The sequence below is a fragment of the Penicillium griseofulvum genome (assembly GCF_001561935.1).
Source record: "Penicillium griseofulvum strain PG3 chromosome Unknown contig_79, whole genome shotgun sequence".
Classification (NCBI taxonomy): Eukaryota; Fungi; Ascomycota; class Eurotiomycetes; order Eurotiales; family Aspergillaceae; genus Penicillium; species Penicillium griseofulvum.
Window position 1 is genome coordinate 1,871,157 of NW_024467420.1, and position 23,140 is coordinate 1,894,296.

At 48.4% G+C, this 23,140-nt stretch overlaps 7 protein-coding genes across 7 annotated transcripts; 3 read left to right on the forward strand and 4 right to left on the reverse strand.

Annotated features, from left to right (window-relative positions):
• Positions 1-645: 645 nt before the first annotated feature.
• Positions 646-5,885, reverse strand: PGRI_005990 (Disease resistance protein; the record flags this gene model as incomplete). The annotated part of the gene is made up of 7 exons (XM_040788312.1): positions 646-1,594; positions 1,697-1,976; positions 2,024-2,721; positions 2,793-3,753; positions 4,369-4,485; positions 4,538-5,693; positions 5,748-5,885. 7 exons carry the CDS (start codon positions 5,883-5,885, stop codon positions 646-648), a joined length of 4,299 nt encoding a protein of 1,432 aa, XP_040652084.1.
• Positions 5,886-6,734: 849 nt separating this feature from the next.
• On the forward strand, positions 6,735-9,770 carry PGRI_006000 (non-ribosomal peptide synthetase; the record flags this gene model as incomplete). Its single annotated transcript, XM_040788313.1, has 1 exon — positions 6,735-9,770. One exon carries the CDS (start codon positions 6,735-6,737, stop codon positions 9,768-9,770), a length of 3,036 nt encoding a protein of 1,011 aa, XP_040652085.1.
• Positions 9,771-10,252: 482 nt separating this feature from the next.
• PGRI_006010 (putative protein phosphatase PP1 regulatory subunit Sds22) lies at positions 10,253-11,767 on the reverse strand (the record flags this gene model as incomplete). Its single annotated transcript, XM_040788314.1, has 7 exons — positions 10,253-10,269; positions 10,360-10,762; positions 10,819-10,893; positions 10,959-11,255; positions 11,393-11,464; positions 11,527-11,558; positions 11,632-11,767. The coding sequence occupies 7 exons, from the start codon at positions 11,765-11,767 to the stop codon at positions 10,253-10,255; spliced, it is 1,032 nt and encodes a 343-aa protein (XP_040652086.1).
• Positions 11,768-12,865: 1,098 nt separating this feature from the next.
• On the reverse strand, positions 12,866-14,732 carry psrA (putative general stress response phosphoprotein phosphatase Psr1/2; the record flags this gene model as incomplete). Its single annotated transcript, XM_040788315.1, has 5 exons — positions 12,866-13,078; positions 13,128-13,226; positions 13,280-13,429; positions 13,512-14,626; positions 14,702-14,732. The coding sequence occupies 5 exons, from the start codon at positions 14,730-14,732 to the stop codon at positions 12,866-12,868; spliced, it is 1,608 nt and encodes a 535-aa protein (XP_040652087.1).
• Positions 14,733-16,067: 1,335 nt separating this feature from the next.
• On the forward strand, positions 16,068-18,530 carry pxa1 (putative peroxisomal ABC transporter (PXA1); the record flags this gene model as incomplete). Its single annotated transcript, XM_040788316.1, has 1 exon — positions 16,068-18,530. The coding sequence occupies one exon, from the start codon at positions 16,068-16,070 to the stop codon at positions 18,528-18,530; it is 2,463 nt and encodes an 820-aa protein (XP_040652088.1).
• A 566-nt stretch (positions 18,531-19,096) lies between these two features.
• Positions 19,097-21,487, forward strand: PGRI_006040 (uncharacterized protein; the record flags this gene model as incomplete). The annotated part of the gene is made up of 2 exons (XM_040788317.1): positions 19,097-19,274; positions 19,872-21,487. 2 exons carry the CDS (start codon positions 19,097-19,099, stop codon positions 21,485-21,487), a joined length of 1,794 nt encoding a protein of 597 aa, XP_040652089.1.
• Positions 21,488-21,748: 261 nt separating this feature from the next.
• Positions 21,749-22,691, reverse strand: PGRI_006050 (acetate uptake transporter family protein; the record flags this gene model as incomplete). The annotated part of the gene is made up of 3 exons (XM_040788318.1): positions 21,749-22,072; positions 22,126-22,300; positions 22,360-22,691. The coding sequence occupies 3 exons, from the start codon at positions 22,689-22,691 to the stop codon at positions 21,749-21,751; spliced, it is 831 nt and encodes a 276-aa protein (XP_040652090.1).
• Between the last annotated feature and the right edge of the window lie 449 nt (positions 22,692-23,140).

Genomic DNA, 23,140 nt, shown 5'->3' on the forward strand with positions numbered 1-23,140 from the left:
ATTCGCGTATTAACACCGTATTGGCGTTGATCTACGAGCCACCTCACGACTCCCAATCTGCATTCGTGAGATCACTGATCCTACAGGGCAGAGATTCGCCTCATCTTCGTCATACGAAGTAACACCGACTCGCGATTTCGTTTCGCGGGATAACTCATCCCGCCTCGTCTTATAAGGAATGACCTACCCAGAGACTTTCTCCTCGGAAAATGGTAATTAATTTAAACATGTAGCATGCACATGCGTGCACAACTTCACTAAATATCCTTACGCACGAGGCCGTAATCGGATTCATTGTAAAAACTAAAACAGGTTTCTCATTTTATCATGTAACGAAAGTTGTGAAGTCGAGAAGCTTCTATTCGATTCATGGAAATCAGAAAACTTGTGAGAATGATCGACAGTAGATTATTTCCTACTAACATGTGGTACAGAAAGGTTTGTTGTCAGGCGCCCGGTTTTTGATATTGACCGCTAACTGCTTTTTAATGACTATTCATGAGTGCTATCAACTTGTTATGAAGAAAAGGCAGTCCGTGATACCGAAGGTACGAAGTGAGACTTGTAGGATGGAATCGTGTCCATTTTGTTCCCCACTTTGTTTTCATTAGATCTGGCTATTCTCTATCAGGAATCTGACACATGTCATACTCCAAAAGAACTTAATCTATTGGAAAGCCAAGTATACACTTCGCCATGCTGGCCCCAAACAGCCTCTGTGCCTACCAGCGCCCGCTGATAATACAGCAGAGCAGTATCAACTTGCCCGTTCCTCTCGCATAGAAGGCCAAAGTTCCTAAGAGTGTACAAGGCTCGGATACAGGTGAAAGTCGAGATCGCGCCAAAAGCCGTCTCATAGCCTTTAAGTGCTCGTTCGTACATCTCCTCTGCCTCTTGGAGCCGGCCTTGATCTGTGTATAGAAGGCCGAGGTTATCGACAGTATTTAGTGTCGACGTGTGTTCTTGCCCCCACGCCTTCTCCTTACCTTCTAGCGCTCGTTTGAACATCGCCTCTGCGTCTTGGAGCCGGCCTTGAGCCGTGTAGAGAAGGCCGAGGTTGTTAACAGTATTTAGTGTCGACGTGTGTTCTTGCCCCCACGCCTTCTCCTTGCCTTCTAGCACTCGTTTGTACATCGCCTCTGCGTCTTGGAGCCGGCCTTGATACGTGTAAAGAACGCCGATGTTATTAACAGTATTCAGCGTCGAGTGGTGTTCTTGTCCCCACGCCTTCTCGTAGCCTTCAAGCGCTCGTTTGCACATCTCCTCTGCCTCTTGGAGCCGGCCTTGATTCGCGTAGAGCAAACCCAAAGAATGCAGAGCCCCCACAGCCTCACCTTTAACTTCTATATTTCTCATAGTCTCCAAACATCTGTCTGCATGTGCAATAAGCCGCCGTTGTAAGAGCCAGAATTCGTGTTTGTCTTCCCCAGGCACCCGAGCCGCTACACATTCGACTGCTGTCCAGGCCATACTGTTGTCAAACTCCTGATTCAACACATGAATCATCCACGAATGAACGCAGCTGTGTACGCTATACCCTCGTGACTCCACATGCTGTAATGTGGTAGTCGGATCAGCTTCAACGAGTCCATGGCTGCACAGTATTCGTAGGCTTTTATGAAACATGAGCTTGCTCTTTGTCAGCTCGCCCAGCTATTCCGGCTTTTCTGGGCTACTATACTCCAGCAGCTCATACCACAAGTCTTCACTAGCAAAATACGCCCATTGTCGGAGAAGCATAGCTGCAACTGGACTCTGCTGCTGAATATATCGATATGAGAGATTCCATGTCGAGTACAATGTTTGATCGTATGCCGGCAGTTGCGGTGTCTCTTCGTGTAATTGCTGCCATGATTCTCGGTACAGCTGGAGATACTCGGTACAGCTAATCGAAACTTCCTCTAAGTATGCGCCAGCTGTCGCGAGGGCCAGAGGAAGTCCATCAAGCTGCCTCGCAAGATCAGTAGCTGCAGGGTCTGCCTCCTATTAGTACATAACATCCGACCATATCGTCCTTACTCACCTCGTTTCAAATTTTCACGACCAGACACAGAAGCCAGGACCTCAAGGCTATCATTGATATCCTCTAGCTTGCGTAGGTGAATAGTCCGGCCTAGCTTTACCATAGAGGACCGCGTGGTCACAATGATGGCACCGTGGTCGGTCTCGGGCAGGAATTTCTGAAGATCAAAAGCCTTTGCAAGATCTTTGTCGTCATCGCTATATGTACCTGCCTCGACAGAGGAAGCATGGTTTATACCTTTCCCCGTATGGTTGCCCGATAGGGGATTATCATAGTTATCATAGACGATTAACCAGCGATCGTTCATCGGGTCGTCCAACCATCGTTTGACCGCTTTCACCGTCTCATTCAGGTCTCGGCTCTCCAAAGCACCTGCAATGTATGAAAAAGACGGGTGGTGGCGTATAATCCACTCAGCTGTACGAGCAAAGCTTTGCTTCAATGCTGTTTCATCTCTTGCATTTAGCCATATTGTCGCCGAGTAATGAGAGCGATTTCGTTTGATATGTGCGATGGCTAGCTGTGTCTTGCCAATACCACCCAACCCATGCACCACGACAGTACGGCGTCCAATAGTTGTGCCGAGGATTTCTTTCATTCTCTCAAGCTGATCTTCTCGTGCAATGAACCGGGTCACTTCGGTTATCTCGGACAGGTTAAGTGGAAGCTCGAAAGTTATATATCTCGGATTCGAATTTCTAAATAATGCATTAGCAAACTGTAAACGTATATTTAACGTCTCTGCATGTTGGAACTGCGAGAAATTTACCGTTGCACGTCTTCCATAGACATATGGAAGAATAATTGCCGCGCATATGCGGCCGCTACCGCCGCTGCGTAGCCATGCCACTGGTCGTTCTTATGCGAGTCGCAATAGTCGGAGATGCCTCGAATTACCATACAGGGGAAATCGGTAAGGGCTCCTGCTGCCTCCGTTTCGAAGCATAGAACCCCATGCTCCCGCGCCAGGTCATCCCTCTTCTCAGCATCCTTCATTACTACGTCTGCCGATGCTATTGTGCCTCGGTGTACAATAATAAACGAGTCATCTTCCTCGTCTGTCGGTCGCTTAATACGCTTGCTCTGGTCACATCCACTATCTTCACATGATACCCCTTTCTGCTCATGTGTATAGTCGGATGGGTAAAGATAGTCATTCACGGCACCAGGGAACTTGAAGTGGCGAAGTCCTCGACGGCTAGTTTGGATTCGCCCCAGGTTCCTCCAAATTGGATCATCATCAACCAGCTTGCGTTGGACAGCCAAATCTCGTGCAGCGTTAAGAAGCGCCGTTGGCGGGGCCTTGATGAAACCTTTGCGTTCAAAATGACCCACCTCCGCCTTCCCATGGTCGTACTGTATCGCCCCGGAGTGGACCCCCATCGGTTGACTAACGACCACATGCCCTAGACGGATCATTCCCGAGTCGGTCTTTGTCGGGACGCCACCCCCAATCCCAACCAACAAGGCATATCTGAGATTTGGGAAGGTCATCCTCATTTGAGTAACGACAGTGGCTGCGGGGCAGTTTCCCGCTTGAGGAAGACCAGCGATGACCACATTATGATTGTTGATGCTGCCGAGGCGGTAAACGTTTGTGTCCCCGAATGGTTGCGGAAGACGATTGTGGTTTTCGTCTAGCATCTTCATTGCCGCGATCTGTTCCACCTCCAAGGGGCATATCCATCCCACTCGGTAGGCATCACGGCTCAAAGTTTTCAGCGACATTTCTAGCGGCACAGTCAGCGCACTTTATCAAAGAGAGATTTCAGGAAACAGGGCTTCAATATTTTAGCAGTCGTCGAGTGAAAACTATTCAAGGTAAATGAGGACCCCAGGAAGAAGATTCAAATGTGAGCGCAAGTCTCGCAATTATCTACTGGCATCCGGACCAAAGGGGCGCAGCACCTAAGTGCGATAGACCGCGCCAGAAGTGCGTTCTGAGAAACGTTCAGCCAACCAGACACGAACACGACTTGTGAGACAGCGAGGATGGCCAACTGCATATCACCCGGGTCATTGACGAATTGCTCGTACTGTTTACACCACAGGAGGCCCAATGATTCTTGTATTAATACGAAGCCTTGGGGGAGCAAGACATGTCTATGATCTTGTCCAAGTAAAGAGAGAATCCAAGCTAGCAGCGGCGTTTAACATGAAAGATGTTAGGTTAGTACACGTGACGTGCATGAGGGCCTGATTTTGCAAGGTTGGTGCCTGACTTATGCCCGATTTTAGAATGAGAGCTGGAAAGATGCCAGGGAAAGAAGAGATTGTATAAGAAAAAGAGCCAATTAACACACTCAAAATAATTGAACAACAAGCAAATTCCCTGCGTTACTAACTAGACAGCGCAAGAGGGTTCAATTTGTTGAAAACATTGTCCGGGTCATATTTCCTCTTCACATTGAGCAAGGCATCAGCATTAACCCCAAACATATCTTCAGGTGTTAAGTTGTCATCTAAAGATAAAGTCAGTACGTATTTTTCAAGCTCTGTCCCTCTTCTACTCACCGTGCGTGTAGCCGAAGAATGTCGACACCAGTTTATCTGGCTCGTGACCAGCTCGCCGGAGCTCAGCTTCACACATGTTCTGGATTTCTTCCCCCCATGCTATGAAGTCTTTATCCTTGCTTGGATCAATCCATTGGAGAATGAGTACTCCATTAAGAGTCTTGGTTCGAGTTGGGAAGGCGGTCTCAGTAATGGGCACACCGTCGACTTTGGAGAGATCAAAATAATCGACCGCAAAACAACTGCTGGCCAATTCTGGCACTGCAGTGAACTTGCGGCCGACTTCTTCCAGCAATTCTGAGGCAAACTCAGGCCGAATAGGTGGAACAAGTTTCACTCCGAGCATCTCTTTTCTTCCGCCCGGCGGCATTACATCGTCGAGCATCGTGTTGGCCTGTGCATATGGTCTCATTTCCATGCTCGTGCTGATACATTCCAAATCAACAAGACTAGAGAAATGTGTACTCCCTTCTTCCTGGGAGCCATTGAAGAAGAGTACCGTGGTGACAACCGGGGCTCCAGTATCAGGTGACAGAGCAAGGACGCATTGTGCTGCCGCGTTTCCCTGTGGATGAACCAGGCAAGCATTGAGTGCCTCGATAACTTCAGTCAATTTGTCACACGCGAACACCATCGTGCCGCACCAGACCATGTTGGCCTGTGTGTGTGCCTGGAATCTTAGTTCCGCTGCCACCCCGACATTCGCTCCAGCGCCCCGAATCGCCCAGAACAGGTCAGAGTGCTCGATTGGTGATGCGTATAAGACTCGCCCATCCGCAGTGACCACTTTGGCAGAAAGGAGATTGTCAAGGACTAGCCCATACTTCGGAGTCAGATACCCATATCCCCCGCGCATAGTGAGACCCCCGACTCCCACTTGGCTGACTGTGCTACCAACTACGGCTAGGTTGAACATAGCAGCAGTATCGTTCACATCCTTCCACAATGCACCGCCCTGTGCAGTGACTGTTGAGTCAATAGAGTTGACACTGACCTGTCTCATGCTTCCAAGATCGATCAAGATACCTCCATCGCTCGAGGAGGAGGTATCTGTAGAGTGTCCTCCGCCCTTTACTGCCAGGTCCAGTCCGTTATCTCTAGCAAAACGCACGGCGATTGCAATATCTTCGGTGCTCTTCGGCCGTACAATGACTCCCTATACAGCATATCAGTTGAAGTCCAGTATTCTGTGTGGTAGACTGGGCGATACCGCTCGTTGACATCCAACTGCCGACCATCTATTCACGCATTTTTCGTACCCTTCAGAGCCCGGAGAAAAAACAGATGTTGGCTCTTTAATTTGAGACCTCAGGATCTGAATCTGTCCTTGAGATATTCTAGAGATCATCACGTTTTGCAGAGCGAAAGTCAATATAGACAAGACCTATGTATGGGTAAATGTTGTTATGTCTGTTATACGCTAGCAGACATATTTCCAAGTTTCTGTTGCTCTATCTAATTAAATATTATTCGGCCTGAATCCTGTTTTTTTTTTTGGCCATCGAATGTATATTGTAACACAGTGACCTGACCCCAACATTTGCCTCCCAAACGAGAACCGCGACTTTGGCTAGAGGCAGAAAAGACATCCATATGCAATAATACTTGTATTGGGTGAATTTTTATGCAGATCCACGTGCAGGCGTGTAACTCTTACGTCTAGTGCGATGTATAATATAGTACCTTCACAAAACCTTTGAAGTCTCATTGCATATAGCGTGACCAAGCCGAAAAGATAATGGATGACCACAAGCTTGTACCACGAAAGGCCTGGGCAGCTTGTTTATACACGGCTAGTAGGAGTCTCATGCATATATAGTTAGAGACTGTGTAGTGCAATAATATACCTACCCAATACAGGTTCCGCCGCAGATAGCGTTCCAAAATTTACCTTCTCTACTCTATACGATACACGTTCATAAAGTCCTATCTTATCTAGGATACTAGGTTGAAGACGCAACGAAAGATAGAAGATCAAATGCTATTTTATCAGCTCATGAGACACATCCTAGAGGTTAACGTGAATAACTTTTTGAACGAGGTATAGTTGTACATTTCTGGCAAAGGTGGCGATGTCATACCAAGAATTTTGTTCTATAAAATGGCCGGCACTGTATCCATTATTAGACCATTAGATTCAATTACATCTTTTATCTTAGGAAAATTGGTATCAGCTACTTCAGCAGCATAAAGCGCAATGGAAAAACGTCTTGTTCAGCGTGCAAACGCTTCTCGCAATGCAATTGCAGTGATTGATGGCGATATAAGTATTAGCTATCAAGAACTCATTGCACGAGCTGATATCCTCGTCGAGAAATTGCATGAAAGATCAATGGAGCTCGCGGAGCCTGTTGTTATCTTACTTGGGTCTGGGTATCAACAGATCATATCGCAAGTCGCTGTCATCCGAGCTGGAGGGACCTGTGTCCCCGTTGACCCCTCAATGCCTTCCATTCGCCTAGTGGCCATGCTACACGAGATCAACTCCCGCTTGGTCATTGTCAGCAAAGCTGAGATGGATCGCGTTTCAGACTTTGAGGTTATCCCAGTTGAAGAAGCAACTGTGCAGGATATCACTTTCAGCAAGAGTGATTCAATCACTGTACAGGCAGGATGTTTGGAAACGCATCGCAGTCACATTTTATTCACCTCCGGCTCTACGGGACTGCCGAAGCCCATCGAGGTCCTGGCTTGCGGTATTCTCCATGTATTAGCCTCTGATCCAGCTACACTGCTGGATCAATCTGACCGTATGGCTATATTTGTCAATCCGGGATTTGACTTCTCCCTCTGGGCAGTTTGGGGATCACTACTTGCTGGGACGACAGCCATCCAAATACCCAAGGTGGTCGTCAGAGATCCATTTGCTCTCAAAGACTTTTTGGAAAGCAAGAATATTACAGCAATAATTATACCAACAGCGCTTTTCAATGTTATTGCCTTGAATGTGCCCAGCGCGTTTCATGGTCTGCGCCACGTCCTTGTCGGAGGCGAGGCCGTTAGTGTTGGTGCAATGAAGAGAGTTCTCACCAACAGACCACCAGACAACCTGTGGAATGCATACGGTCCTACGGAGGCAACCATATTTGTAACAAAATGCCGGGTCAATCTGGAGGAGACACAACACCCTCGCATCAGTATCGGACGAGCCTTTGGAGAATCCAAAATTTATCTGCTAGACGAACAACTCCGGAATATCACCGGTACACATCAGACTGGGGAAATCTGTGTTGCCGGACCCCAGGTGTCACCGGGATATCTGAATCGACCTGAGGAGAACGAGAAGCAGTTTATCCATGTCAGTGCCGCCACACTAGGAGAGGAAGATGGGAGTCCTGGAACATCAATCCGTCTGTACCGTACTGGGGATCTGGCGCAATGGAGAGACTCATCTGGTACTTTGGATTATATTGGCCGAGCAGACAAACAAGTCAAATGCTCTGGACACCGTGTGGAATTGGGCGATATAGAGCATACGCTGGAGAGGCATCCGGAAGTGGGATCATGTGTTGTCATCCAACACAAACAAGAGCAGTCAGAAAACTTGGTGGCATACGTGATCCCAGTTGAATGTGAAGCGGAAATTCAGCTTCACGAAATTATCAATTGGGCAAAGGAACAGTTGCCTTACTACATGGTCCCCACTTCGATTCAAACCCTCTGGAAATTTCCTCTTACATCCGCTGGCAAGGTTGATAGGAATGCTCTGGCTCTACGTTTACACCAGACATCGAAGAAAGAGGAACATGAGGCCAAGCAGTCCGCACAGACGGAAAGCCAAGATGACTGGCTTCAATCACATCTCCAAAAGATGCTGAACGTATCACACGTTGATCCCAATAAGGATATATTCGCTTTGGGACTCACTTCGCTGCAATCTGCCCAGCTAGTAGGGAAGATCAAGCAACACAGTGGGAAAATTGTGACGCTGGCACAACTGCATGAAAACCCTACCCTAGAAAGCCTTGCAGCTCTACTTCACAGCTCCGATGAAGACAACACTGGTCCCGCTCAGATCACGCGGTGGGTAGAAGACTCCCATCTAGCGGATGATTTAATTTCCCCTCCAGATTGGCAATCTACCGAAGAGGGACACGTTTTTCTCACAGGAGCGACAGGATTCGTCGGCGCATACTTACTCCATCAACTTGTGTCTATGCCCAGGGTGAAGAAAGTAGCCTGTTTGGCCCGAGGCCGAGGCCACCTCACTGCGAATGACCGTATTCAAAAAGCATTGGAAAAATACGATCTTTGGGACGGTAGGCTAGAAATAACTCAAAAGATCATCACTCTTGATGGAGACCTAACAGATGCCACTCTCGGTCTGGGAGAGGATAAGTTTACCTGGCTCAGCAACTGGGCTAGTGTAGTCTTCCACATCGGTGCTCGAGTCAACTGGTGTGAGCCTTACGAGGCTCTTTATGGGTCTAATGTAGTTGGCACGCGAAATATTATCCGGCTGGCCACTCTAGGCCGACGCAAGGCACTGCATTATGTCTCGTCGATAGACGCGTGGAGTGTAACTGGTCTTGTGAACAAGACAAAGCAAGTTTCCGAAGACGCCCCGCTCATGCCACATCTGGGATCACTCCCTTACGACATGGGATATGCACAGACTCAATGGGTGGCGGATGAGATGATTCAGAGGGCGCGGGCCCGTGGTTTACCCGCAGCCATCTATCGTCCAGGGTTCGTGATTGGAGACAGTTCACGAGGCTATGGAAACGCAGATGATTTCTTTGCACGACTGATTATGGGGTGCATTCAGAGTGGTCGATTCCCCCATCTTCCCCACCAAAGACTGGAGTATGTGACGGTGGACTTCGTCTGCTTGGCTATCTTGCATATTGCATCAAAGAATGAGAATCTCGGTCGATCATACCATCTCGTCTCCCCGGATGTGGCGCAGTCGGTGAGTATAGATGAGACATGCAGCTTGCTCCATAAAGCTGGATATCCAGTCAAGCAAGTTTCATACCAGGAATGGTTAGAAGTAATTCAAAGTTGCACGGGGAATCCATTGGAGTCAATGATGCCTATGCTGCAGGAACCAATTTTGGAGGACTTGACTCGCATGCAGACAAGCATGTATACTCCAATCTATGAGACCGAAAACACTGTCCAGGCTCTGGCAGATCGGCCAGATATCAAATATGTTCCTTTGGATCATGTGTTACTACAACGATGCATCGACTTTTGGGTAAGCAGGGGATACTACTCGCTCTGCTGGTAGCCTTGTTAAGGCAATTACAATATACTCGTGCATGCAACAGATAACAAATTGAATTTACGGTTTCAGTTTTGCTTTCTTGAAGTCTCAGAACTGCCCACCTGGATCCTAATGTTGATGGATGTTCGTGCTCGTCGTAGCTCAGCCTCATAGTCTTTATGCAGTTTAGCGCAGATCTTCTCAGGAAGTGTGCAATCACTCATTCCTCCTTGTCGCTCCGCATTCACTCCGTTCCATACAATCACACTGAAGCGTTGTTAGCTCTCCCAATATCAATGTATAACTCCGTCACTACATCCGGAGGTAGGTTACGAATGTAGAGCCGGCCATGGCCAGTCTTAGAAGTCATCTTCGACGTCAATTTCATAGGTCCTCATATTCTATATGTAAAGAATCATCCCGCTCACACTTGATTATAGAGATGTCAGACCCATTGGTCGAGTAGACAGAGTATAATAAAGATATTGAGGTATTACCCTCGTTCCCTAAACTCGGACGAATGCTGTAAAGTAAAGTATCGTATTAGAATAATGTCCGGAAGTACTCATATACTACAAGAGAAACACGGCAAAGAGAGAGAGGAGACACTTACTAGCATCGATCTGCTGGATATTCGGCAACGCCAAGCGTACCTTATTCCGATACACAGCTGGACCATTCAATTGCAACGGATTACCCTCGAAGTAAACAGTCTGCAGCTTCTCCTTATCCTTGAGTTCGCGCTCAACTTCCTCAAAGCTAGCAAGCTGATTATTCGAGGCCCACAGCTCCTCGAGGTTCTTTAGTGAAGCAAGATGTTCAAGATGGGAGACCTGGTTGTTGGAAAAGTCGAGCACGCGCAGTGTCTCATTGGATTCTAGTCCTGAAAGGTCGGTCACTGCATTGTGGGAGAGGTAGAGCTCTTCAAGCTTGGGGAGCGCGGAGAGACCCGTGATTTTGGTGAGGCGGTTGGATTGGATGGAGATGATGCGGAGGTTTGAGAGGCTGTCCAGGTTCTGCGAGGGTGTCAATTTCTTCAGCTGGTAAGGTACGTTGGGTGCCAATTGCTGACCTTCATTTCAGTGATCTTGTTTTTGCCAAGCCAGAGTTCTTCCAGCGCGGTCAGTGTTTCCAAGTTTTCGATTTCCTGAATGGACCCTGTGTCAGTTTTTCCATTCATCGCCTCGTATGGGCGTATCATATAGTACGAACCCGAATCTTATTCGCGCCCAACTCCAAGTTCTTGATTCCAGTCAATTCCTCCAACCCCTCGATACGGGAGATTTTGTTCTGCACAAAGAAAATCTCGGTCAACTTCTTCAGATGTGAGATATTCTTGATATGCTTGATCTTGTTGAAGCTCAGATCCAAGCTCGTCAAGTTGTGGAACTCCTCCAGGCCCTTGATGTGAGAGATGAGGTTATCGTAGAGGTCGAGTTCAGTGAGACTGGCGGCGACATTGGGAGGGAAGTTGATTCGTGATATTTGGTTCTGGCGCATGCATAGTCTCTATATACCCAGCGCGTTAGCTATCTGGGCGAAACAAGGGAATGCCGTGCCGTTGCGCTTTCGAGGAAAAAGTGGTACCATAAGCCCACCTCCGCTAGAAAACACATACGGATTCCACGGTTGTTGGGGGTATGTACCTGAAGCTTAGGGAAACGTTCCAATTTAAGAGCGGAAATCGACGATATCCGGCAATGCACAAGGTCAATATCCTGCAGAAGAACGATTAGCAATCGTGTCGCGTCGATCGGCGGAAAGTTCACTATCTGCCTACCTCTGCATTAACATCTTCGTCTGCCAATAGATCTGAGCAGCCGTTAGCTCATCAACTCGCTAATGACCGATCAGTGCTGGGCAATCAATCGTCCAGCGACCGTACCTTCATCAGCCTCAATCTCCTCAACCGGGGGTGCATCCGGATCCGAGTAATCTGAATCCTCCAGCGCCTCCGGGTTTGTAATAACGGCCTTTGGCTCTATCCTCATTTTTCCGTCCCATCCCTCCTTGTTCTTCATGATTTCAGCCAGCGTGAGAGATGTGGGATGTTTAGAGGTGGGCGGTGGGAATTGCGATTGCGGGGAGCTTTCGTTTTTATCGGGAGATGATCGCCAATTCGGCGATTTAAAAAAAAAATCAAGGGAAATCCTATATGGTGAGCTCGAAAGAACAAAAAGGCAACGAGAAATGTTGGCACTGAGAGTAGAGAACTGAAAACTTGGTTTCGGGAAGGTCGAGGTGACTACATCATTGTCTTAATGCGGGCTCAATGCGGAATAGCCCCGAGGCGCTTGAACATTATTCACATATGAACTTATAGATCAGAGAGTTGTAATTAACGGGCTGAATTCATCTCTACTCTAATAAAACTTGCTCCATTTTGTTTTCTGGATACGTCTTGAGGGTTATGTACAGCATCGGCCGTGATCATGTACATTGCATGAAATAATCACTCCAACTTTGGCAGCATAAAGGGGATTATTAGACACTGCTCACTATGAAGTAGGTGTATACCACTGCCAGGAAGAAGTCCCAGCAAAGGAGGACACAATCAAATGCATGCCCATGTATTGGTGAGCTGAGATAGAAGCAATAAGGCCATGTAGCAAGGCAGAAATGAGAAAAGAGAAAACATAGGGGGATACAGCTGGGATATGATAACCAAGAGACGCCTGCAGAATGCATAAAAAGCGAACTTGTTGGGGTGTTGGGGAAGGGGAGAAAATACACAGAAAATGGGGGATCAGGACATAAGGGGGTGTTGATAAAGCACAGGGGAAGAAAAGGAAAGGGAAAAAAAAGGGGAATTGGCTCGCTCGGAGCGTAGTGAGATACAAGGTCAAATTGCAATACAAAAGGTCGAAGATGGTCAGTGCAAGGTGCTATCCAAGAACGACGACAAATGCAGGAGACGGGGCCTTGGCCCAGTAGGATACCAGTTCCATCTGGGTCCATGTTCGGTCGTCGAGAAGGGGAATCGGTAGGAAACAGGGCGACTACCCATCAATGGCAGCAATGCTAGGCAAACGCAAAAGGAAAGGGCTTTTCTCACGTAGAAAAGAAAACAATTCGCTCAAATGGATATCTCAGGTATAAGAAGGATCCTGTCGAGGCATCTACAGGGTGCAGTCCAGAACCATGCTGACATCTTGGACCTGGGCCCCTGCAAGATCCTCCAGAACAGGGATGAGATCGAGCAACTCATTGTCGTGAGCGTCAGAGAACCAGCTGCTGATGGGAATCGCGTGCTCAGGGTGGAAGATGTAGGATGTGGGGGAATTATCAATGATGATTGTTTCCTTCAAGTCACGGCCGACTTGTGAAAGATCCTGGATAATGGTTAGGTTTATTCTCAATCACTAAAGACAAAGCACTCACCTTGACGTAGTTCCCCTGGTGGTTATAACAACTCTCTCGGAACAGGCGGTGATGAATCACGTTATGGATATCCAGTTGATCGAGCAAAGGGTCGCCATACTATAACGCAAGTCAGTGAGTGTCACTCACGAAATCATCAACTATCAACTGACCTTTGAAACCGAAGCAGTAAATACAACCACTTCGTAAAGCTCACCAACACGCTTCATGAACGCATCCACGCCAGGACGCTTAATCACATAGATGTTATGGTATTGACCTTCAATCTCAACTGGAATGGTGAAGTCGGCACGCTCCAAGACCTACAAAATCAATAATGAGTAAGTTGATGCAATAAGACGATGGTACGCTTTGGACTCAGATTGCAAAACGACGGGGACTTACCTTGAAGCTGCTGTGAACCAGCGTCTCATCTAGGTCGAGAACCAAGCACTTTCGGCCACTTAAGTGAGGCAAAGGTGCAGGGAGTAAAGGATGCCCTGCGTCCTCATAGTGGCCTCGAGGAGGAGCAGGGGGTGCAGGTGGCAGAGGTGGTGGCGGTGGTGGGATCACGACGGGGAGTTTCATTTCTTGGTGAGATGTTACTTCTTCTTGACCATCGGTGCCGAAATTTTTTGGCATGGTTGAGGTTGATGCAGAAGTGAGGTCCTCGGTGGTTGTGGTTGATTGACCCTCCCAATCCTGGGTGTTTACATCTGCTTTTGCTGTGTCTGCGTTCACTTCGGGTACTGATCCCATCGCAATGCCCGTTTTGGCAGGCGGGGTAACATCGTTGGTTTGATCTTTCTGGGCAGAAACTTCCGGCTGTGTGGCATCCGCAGAAGGACCCTCACCCTGCACACTAGCTGTGGCAGTCTGAACCGGAACATTGCGGTCTTCGTCGCCAGCCTGATCGGCGCTGACTGTGGAGTTCGCCTTTTCATCTAAATATGGCTCCCTCGATTCTACAGTGCTGGAATCACCAGTAGGAGCCTCTGCCTTGTCTGGGGTAGGCAACTTATTGGAGGCAGGTGGCCGCATGGTCGTTTTCTTTGCGGGCAAAGCAGTGTCATCTGCATCAACATCCGAAGAGCAACAGCCCAAGAAAGCCAAGAGCTTAGATGGACTTTTCTTCTGTTGAGACTTTGAGCTGTCCTCAGGCATAGTCGACACCTCTTTACTCTCCTCCACATTCACTCCGTCCTGAGTCCGACGCGACCGTCGGCTACTTGCCCGACTGTGATCTCGTTTCGACCGCAGAATGCTCACTTTGGAACTCCGTCGCGAAGGCTCATCCTGCGCTGCTTCCTCCGACTTTTCCGACCCCTGTTGTTTGTTTCGCAAGGATCGTCGCGATGGGATCGGGATCAACAAATGGCGTTTCTTCGGTGCGTTGACGCCTTCAGCAGCCGATGTTTTATCAACCGGTGCAGTGGAAGACAAAGCCGGATCGGAAGGTGCGACAGAAGTTGCGTCCTGGATCTCGGTCGCATCAGTACCTCGACCTTGTTCGGACTCAACTACGGAAGGAACGATGTCAGCAATCATATCCCTTTAAAGTACAAGTGAAGAAAGGAACAAGCGCATTCACTTACTGGCTGAGCCTGGAACCCCAGAAGTATTCATGGTGGCTTTGTTTTCAGATTCCGGAGCTGGATCTCGCCCTGTTTCTCCACTCATTATTGAGGATGGCTGTGTCAGGTGCGCTGACACAGATAAATATAGTGAATGGAAGCGAAGCGAAACAGTTCCCAGGTCTTAAAGGTCGAATCAATGCCAGAACTCCCTGAAGTCGAGAGAGCGGCTATTAGGGATGTTAACAAGCCTCCTGGATAAGCAAGGCTGGAAGTTCGCACGTACCGCCTTTGGCCCCGGGAGTGATCCAACACCCACTGATTGCAGGTTTTGAAACCGACAAGCTAAACGAACAGCAAAGGGATATGTTATCTCTGCCGTTCTTAAGGAGGATGCTCGGGGGAAGAGGAGTCAAGAGTCGGGGGGATGTCACGTGAACCTACGGTGTGGGAAAACGGGGGGGAAATGGGAATTTCCTTTTTTCATTTTCTGACGCTAAACAGGGCTAACAAGGCTAGCAAGGCACAGGGGCCCTTTTTTTCACACGCTACTCCAAGCCATCAGCGGCTACGGTAAATACTCTTACTTGTTATCACACTATTGCAGAAGGGTACCCTGCATTTGATGTTACTTTTACGTTTTTAACGTGTGATCCTTACTCTTGCCCTATAACATCATACCTACAACATCGGGTCTGAGTCAAAACAAAACAGAATCATTTTTGAGATCCCGATCAGGACCTGTGGGGGGATCTAATTGTGGATATTAACTGTGATTGTTATTGTATGGCCCCTTTTTTATGGCCACTTTTATACTTTAATGACCACTCATATGCCAGTAAGAGGAGCTATGGCCTTCAAAACGTGATTGATTTCATTTGATGTGATCCCCAAATTAGATCCAGTCCAAACTACAAACTAATTGCGAACTGCAAATTGAGTTGTATCTGTGTGTTCGTGTTCGAATTCTCGAGGTCTAGTTGGGTTGGAATGTTTCAAAAAGGTTATGGGGGAAGTGGACATAATAAAGCCAGAAAGGTTATCAAAGAAAAGAATACCCCGGTGGAGATATAATCCATGGGAATATCACCAGGATCAAGGGTTCCCCCATTTCTATTAATATCTTCAAATTGTCTAAAAGATCAAAAGGGCAAGGGAGAGATGGCTGGGCAGATGAAAAAGGTACAGTCAGCTTTCAAGGGTTTCCCCACGTGAGGCTTCTCCACATATCCGAGGTTCACATGCAATCCCCATATTGTCCACCTCAACTTCACTTTACCTTGAAATGCCTTCCATATGGTTGGAAACACACTCAAAACTAATCTGGCCTTCGGACTCTAGGGACCAGCCTTCAGTTACCTCGTGAGTCGGAGGTCTCAGTTTGAAGATGGCTGTCCAGTCAACCCTTCGGCATCCGGAGGATCCGCTCCTGGCACTATATCGTCATTACTCCGATCTCGTACGCTCCAAGTTTCAACGCACGTCAAAAACAGCCCGCTTGATTGCAACAGTAGCCCTTCTTTTCTCCATCATCGGATCTGGTTATGGGGGTTATAAATTGCTCCGAGGGAGAGCCAAGGAGCGAGCCCGGGGTCGCCGTCTATTACGCCGAAACTCTGGTATCCGGGGTAAAGATGGATCTCGAACTATCTACGTGCCATACAAAGACTCTCTGACCTCCAAGGTTTTGATCCATCCCACGAAACCGACTACCTTCGACGCTCATCGACGACTGTTCCTCAACCCCCCAGCATCGGCTCGCAGCAAAGATGATGGCTCAACAAGTCAGATCCCTCCTCCTACAACCAAACCAGGTCTAAATTTGGCATTCCTACATCAGTTCTTGAGCTTGGGTAGTATCATGGTCCCGAGATGGGGAAGTAAAGAGACTGGATTGCTGATGAGCCACGGTCTTTTTCTCTTGATGAGAACATATCTTTCATTGTTGATTGCCCGGCTTGATGGTGAGATTGTGAGGGATCTAGTCGCTGGGAAAGGAAAAGCTTTCTTGTGGGGCATTCTCAAGTGGTGTGGAATTGGAACACTTGCTTCATATACCAATGCGATGATCAAATTCCTCCAATCGAAGGTTTCCATCGCCTTCCGCACTCGGTTGACCCGGTATATCCACGACTTATACCTAACCGACAATAACAATTACTATAAGTTGATGAATTTGGACGGTGGAATTGGTCAAAGCCCTGATCAGTTTATCACCCAAGATCTTACCCTGTTCTGCACGGCTGCCGCATCACTATACTCTTCGATGGGAAAGCCGTTGGTGGATCTTTTCGTATTCAACTATCAGCTTTACCGCTCACTGGGTCCTCTTGCCCTGAGCGGCATTTTGGCTGGGTACTTCAGCACAGCTGTGGTACTGCGGAAACTGTCACCACCATTTGGAAAGCTCAAGGCCGTAGAGGGCAAGAAGGAAGGAGATTTCCGTGGCCTACACTCCCGACTTCTAGCCAATGCTGAGGAAATCTCTTTCTACGGCGGAGCTGATACCGAGCGGGTGTTCCTGGTCAGGAGTTTCAAGGAGCTGCAGCGATGGATGGAGGGCATTTACAGTCTCAAGATCCGCTACAACATGCTCGAAGACATGATCTTGAAGTACTCTTGGTCGGCATTCGGTTACTTGATAACCTCCCTGCCCATCTTTCTCCCCGCCTGGGGTGGCTCGGGTGGTGCAATGGAATTGGCCAATGCACCCGAGGTTACAGGTCGCGAGCGTGGCCGCATGAAGGAGTTTATCACTAACAAACGTCTTATGCTTTCTCTCGCCGATGCTGGAGGCCGCATGATGTATAGTATCAAGGACATATCTGAACTCGCTGGCTACACCTCTCGCGTCTACAGCCTGATTGCCACCTTGCACCGTGTTCATGCCGATGCGTATTACACCCCACGAGGCTCCCACCCCGAACTATACTCTCTTGCCGATTCCCAAGGCACCACCCACAACGGTTTCGACGGAGTCCGCTTGGAGCAGGTCCCGATCGTCGCACCATCCCTCCATCCAATGGGCGGTGACGAACTCATCGAGTCGCTCTCATTCATCGTCCACTCAGGCGAACACCTCCTCATCTCGGGTCCAAACGGCGTAGGCAAGTCTGCAATTCCCCGTATCGTGGCCGGGCTCTGGCCCGTATACCGCGGCCTGGTTAGTCGTCCTCGAGGCTTCGGCCTAGACGGAATCATGTTCCTCCCCCAGCGGCCTTATCTCAGCGTCGGCACTCTGCGCGACCAAGTGATCTACCCGCACACGGAGGTCGACATGCGCGAAGCTGGCGAGACAGACGCAGCCCTACAGAAGATCCTCGATGACGCCCATCTTGGATACCTGCCACAGCGTGAAGGCGGTTGGGACGCTCGCAAGGAGTGGAAAGACGTTCTTAGCGGTGGTGAGAAGCAGCGCATGGGCATGGCCCGGCTCTTCTACCATGAGCCGCGGTATGCATTCATGGACGAAGGCACTTCGGCTGTTTCCTCGGACGTTGAGGGCTTGCTATACGATAACGCCAAGGAGCGAGGTATTACTCTTATCACTATTTCGACGCGGGCGTCTTTGAAAAAGTACCATACCTATAATCTGACCCTTGGCCTGGGTGCCGAAGGCGAGGTCTGGGAGGTCGAGAGAATCGGTACTGAGAAGGAGAAGCTTGGTGTTGAGAAAGAACTTCAAGAGCTGCGAAAGCGTCTGGATAAGGTGGATGAGTGGAAGCAGCGTCGCGAGGAGATCGATCAGGAGCTTCAGAAGGTTTGGGCTAATGGTGGTGAAGTACCGCCGCCTTATCAGGAAGAAGAACACTCTGGCTCTGAGGCTCTAGTTGAAGTAACTGCGAATTGAATATACGCAGTCTCCATGCACAATTACTAAAGTGTCAACCTTTGGAAAGATAGACTGATGTTTAACAAGTCTATCCCTATGTACAGTAGGGATATTTCTATGTTAAGTCGTGTTGCAAGAATAGTTGGCCACTTCTTTAGCTTGCCATGTCTTCTTATGAATCTTTTTAGCAACTTTTTTCATATAGATGTCTTTTTTTTTCAAAGCTATTCCCCCAACTTACTATGTTGTAGTGTATCCTGCCCAGGTGGATACCCTTGAATTAAAGCGGCATGACGATTTTTCCGTTTTCTCACCGCCATCTTAAAGCAGCAATGTCCCTTATCGATAAGCTCACCACAACGAGAAAACTATGGGAGCTCCATAGTTCATCCTATCAACAACTCTTCCTCACTTGCGTTCTCATACACACCCTCTACTAATTGTCTAAAACAAATTATTGTGCTACATCAGTTTTCTATTTGAATTTTTCATCATTCCTGAGTCCCAAATTCCTTACAATCCATTCTGCACTCCCTGGGCTTCCCAGGCGGGGAAGACAAAGGGAAGACAAAGAGAAAATAAACATGTCTTCTAGCAGCGACGAAGATTACCTCAATGTTGAGTATATCCCTATGGAGAATACTCCCAGTGATGGAGACATGAGTACATGGCCTGGTGAAAATTACCTTGAACGCCCCGACTTTCGTTGGCGGCAGTTACTTGCTGAGAATTGGCTCAAGGCTATGGGATCTTATGAAGAGGGTGAGTTGCCAACAGATATCTCAGATTCACGTTTTCTTCAAGCATGCTGCCTGTGTTGCACTGTATGGTTTTGCGCGTTGTATTGGTCGTGTGACTGCGTCTGTCGCTTTGCCCAACTGTTGTTTGCTCCCTTGATCCTTTGTGCTCTATACTATCCTTCTCTGTTCTTTCTTTGTTTCAAAACTTCATATATCTAGTCTCAGACTAACAGAGCATATGTAAGGTGTCGCTTATGCCATTGAAAAGTTGCCTGATGGATACGGCCTATTTCAGCGACCTCGTGGCACCAATCCTTCAATTGTAAGCTTTCCAGTGTTCGTCCTGATCTCAACTAACATTATTATACAAAGTTTGACCCTTTTCTGTTTGGCCATCCGAGCGGTCGGTATTTCCAGTCACAAATCAGTTTCTTCCCCCATTTCCTAGCTCTAGTCAGGAACGAGTTGGACAAGTGTGAATGCAAACTCTGCATTCCAATGAGGACAAGCCAAGGGAGTTCCGTGCGGGGGACTTCGGCGCCGGGAACTAGAAGAGCTATGCAGCCAAGTGAGTGCTACCATTGTCTCTATGGTAGATCGTTTATTGACGCACATTGAGTCACCACTGAGCGTCGGCCCGCTGATGCAGAGGGTCCGGATTACTGGCGGATTATGGTTATGAAATTGAAAGATAAGGGGCATCTCGATGAAGATATTGAGCAAAAATTCAATCTCGACTGGGTGTTGACCCATGAATGGCTTTCAGATTACTTCATGAAACTGGTCCTGGATCCCGCTTACGTCCCTCGTCGGGGCGAGCTTGTTCTGTGGATCTGGCAGGGTCTGGAAGACGGCTGTTTGTTGCGCAACCCCGAGACTGGGTTTATTGAAATATTCGGCAACGACAACGAGTGGCACGGCGTGCCCAAGTGGCGTGCCGGTGTGGTTACGCAAACCCCTGAGGAAGAAGGGCATATGGTGAATATCATCGAAACTCCGGATAATCCACGCGGGCTAAGCTACTCTGGTTTCCGGGTGGAGACTCTACCGGATCCACTGGGTAATGACAAGTCTTACTCGGTGCAATACGCCTATGTTCCATTGCGTAACATCAAACCTTTCAACACATGGCAAGCCTACCTCAATGGCCAACAGCGAGAGGACGCACATCCATCCATCGAGAATGCTATGACCGTCATGTCTTCCTGGAGCATGGTTCACAAGTTCCACGTTATTGGCGACTGGCCCAACGCCCGGATCCAGTGCAAGGGAATCTTCGTTGGAGCCGAACTCCTTGCCCTACACGACACCGTCCGTCTTAGGCCGCATGGATTCCATCCTGACCAGCTCAAAGACGGAACAGTCGGCGAAGTGACGGACGTGATGGTCATTGAAAAAATCCAACTCTGTCTTTCGGAGTGTACCGACACCGACCCGGAGCAGCTAGCAGAACACTTCACGGCCCTAATCTCCGGCAAATTATTCACAACCAACCCAAATCGTATTACCGAAGATGGTCCATTCAAATGTACAGATGCAGCAACCGAACCTATCCCCCTGACTGCGGAAGAAGCAACGACTACCTTCCGCCAGGTCGGCTTGAGCGACTACGGTCCCTGGTACCGCATGGCAGATGGCAGAACTTGTAACGTATCTCCGCACCTAATCATCGGTCGCTGCTACGAACCCCTCGCGGCAGAACTCATGTTCGGCACCCACGCCTTGGGTTACGACGTATCCGGCGTTATGGAAGGTCGTGCATACTCCTCGCAAGTCGATACGCGCATGGCTAAGGGCAAAACGTGGTTCTGGGGCGACTGCCGGGTTGAAACGCTCGGACTGACAGAGATCAACGGCGTGGAATGCGGTCGTACGGCGGCGCAGCGTGAAGACCCCCGCAAGTGGCAGGCGATTATTAAAATGTCGCACGGCGAATTCAGTCACGCTCTCCGACGCCAGGCTAATATCCCGTCTTCCGGTGGTCGACCCTTTAAGTCTTCATCTTCCGCTCTGAAGGGTACTAGCTCGCGGCCGAAGACTGGTCTTTCGCAGGTTGCACGGAACAGTAAGATGGTCAGTTCTGCTATTGGCAGTGCACCAGAGACTGAGGAGGACTCTTTTGACGATTATACTGGATTGACTGATGATCCAGTGACTGGTGGTGTCTCTGGGCTGGGGCTTCAGGGCAAACATTCTTCTGGGGAGGATAGTGGGGAGGACTATCCGTTTGCGTAGGTTGATTCGACCTCATTGACCGTTTGTATTCCCTCCTTTTAGCGGCATATCCAAGATACCCATGGGCGTTACGGAGGGATAGTTCTATCTTAGCCAAATGAAATTATGTACGAATAGCATAATGTCCAAGTACGATGTCAATGTGTAGAATAATAAGCGGGAAATATGCTCATGTTGCAACTCATACTAACAGAGAAGTAGAAGATAGGTAATATCGATTTCATATCTATATCCATAGAACGACATACCCTTATACACACCTTAAACCTCACTCTGTCCAGCAGGATTCCCTCTAGCCGACCTCTTCTTCTCAGACCAGGGGAAATGAATAACAGGAGGCAAAAAGAAGCTATTACTACTATCAGCCATACCAGCAAAGGCATTATACCACGCCAAGAAAGCACCAATCAGAGCGAATAGTCCACCAGCCTTTATCAATTTTTCATTCGGCACTCCATCCACATTGAAAAGGTATCCAAGGGCGAGCAAGAGCAGAGCAAGGTCGACGAAGAAAAACAGCGAAAAGAACGCAACAGTGGATTTGAGAGTCAGCATCGTGACCAGCGTTGTAAAGATGAACCAGCCCTAAAGAAAACAAGTTAGCTTTCTCCTCCTTCTTTTTATCCGGAATAACATACAAAGAGATACAATGCAAGTGAATGATAAAACATAGCATGAGACCCATGATCGGCCTCTTCAAGGGCCCCGATGATATTAAATCCACCAGGGATGAAAGTAATAGCCAGCGAGATCCAGAAACCACCGTAGGATGAGAGGACCGTCGCGCCGAAGGTATTGCCAATAGCCATTTCCCTAATTAGTTAGCGAAAGATAAATAAAATGCCATATATTTCCATAACTGGGTAACATACCACATGCCAGCCAAGAGCTGTACCAAACCACCGTAAGCCAAAGCTGGCCCGACGACAATATTAGGCGCAGCGATGCCCTTGACGTTCATGTTTAGACATCCCAGTACGAAGGTGGTGAGTGCGAAGGCGCAGAGGCCTAGCGGTGCTGGGTTGGCGAGCTTGCGGTCTTTGGGAATGCGGTATAGACCTGGCTGGAGGTCACCTCCAAAGGCAGGGTAGCGACTTGAGGCTGTGTTGACGTGGGCTAGAGGGCCGAAGTGGCCTGTTTCGTAGTCGTCTGTGCTTGGGGAAGAGTTGTTTGTGTCTTTGACACTAATTCCCTCTTGGGACATTGTGGGTTAAGGGTGTGAAGGAAGATGTAGTATAGAAGAGGGAAATAGCGGTATTGCAACAATTCTGGAGGGAGAATGAATGCACAGGAATTGAATTGGGAATTCATTCTGCTTTATGTAGACAGTCGTGGATAGCTAGACATAACCACAATGGCCATATCAGAATTCTGGGGAAGATCGGCGATAGTGCGGGGGAAAGAACCAAAAAGGAGTCTCAGGGATTTGACAATGATGGCATGATATTGCTGGTATCTGGGTCAAAACAAGTGAACTCAACAAAACTCCTTGCCACGATGGACAGTTCCGTACGTCCGTAGACGATCATATTGCGAGTGATATATCGAGCGAAGATCAACATGCAGATCTCATTTCAGACTTAAAACTATGGGGAAATGCGGAGACCACTAGTAGATCTTGGATCTACTTATAACAGGGTTGATGAGGGGATT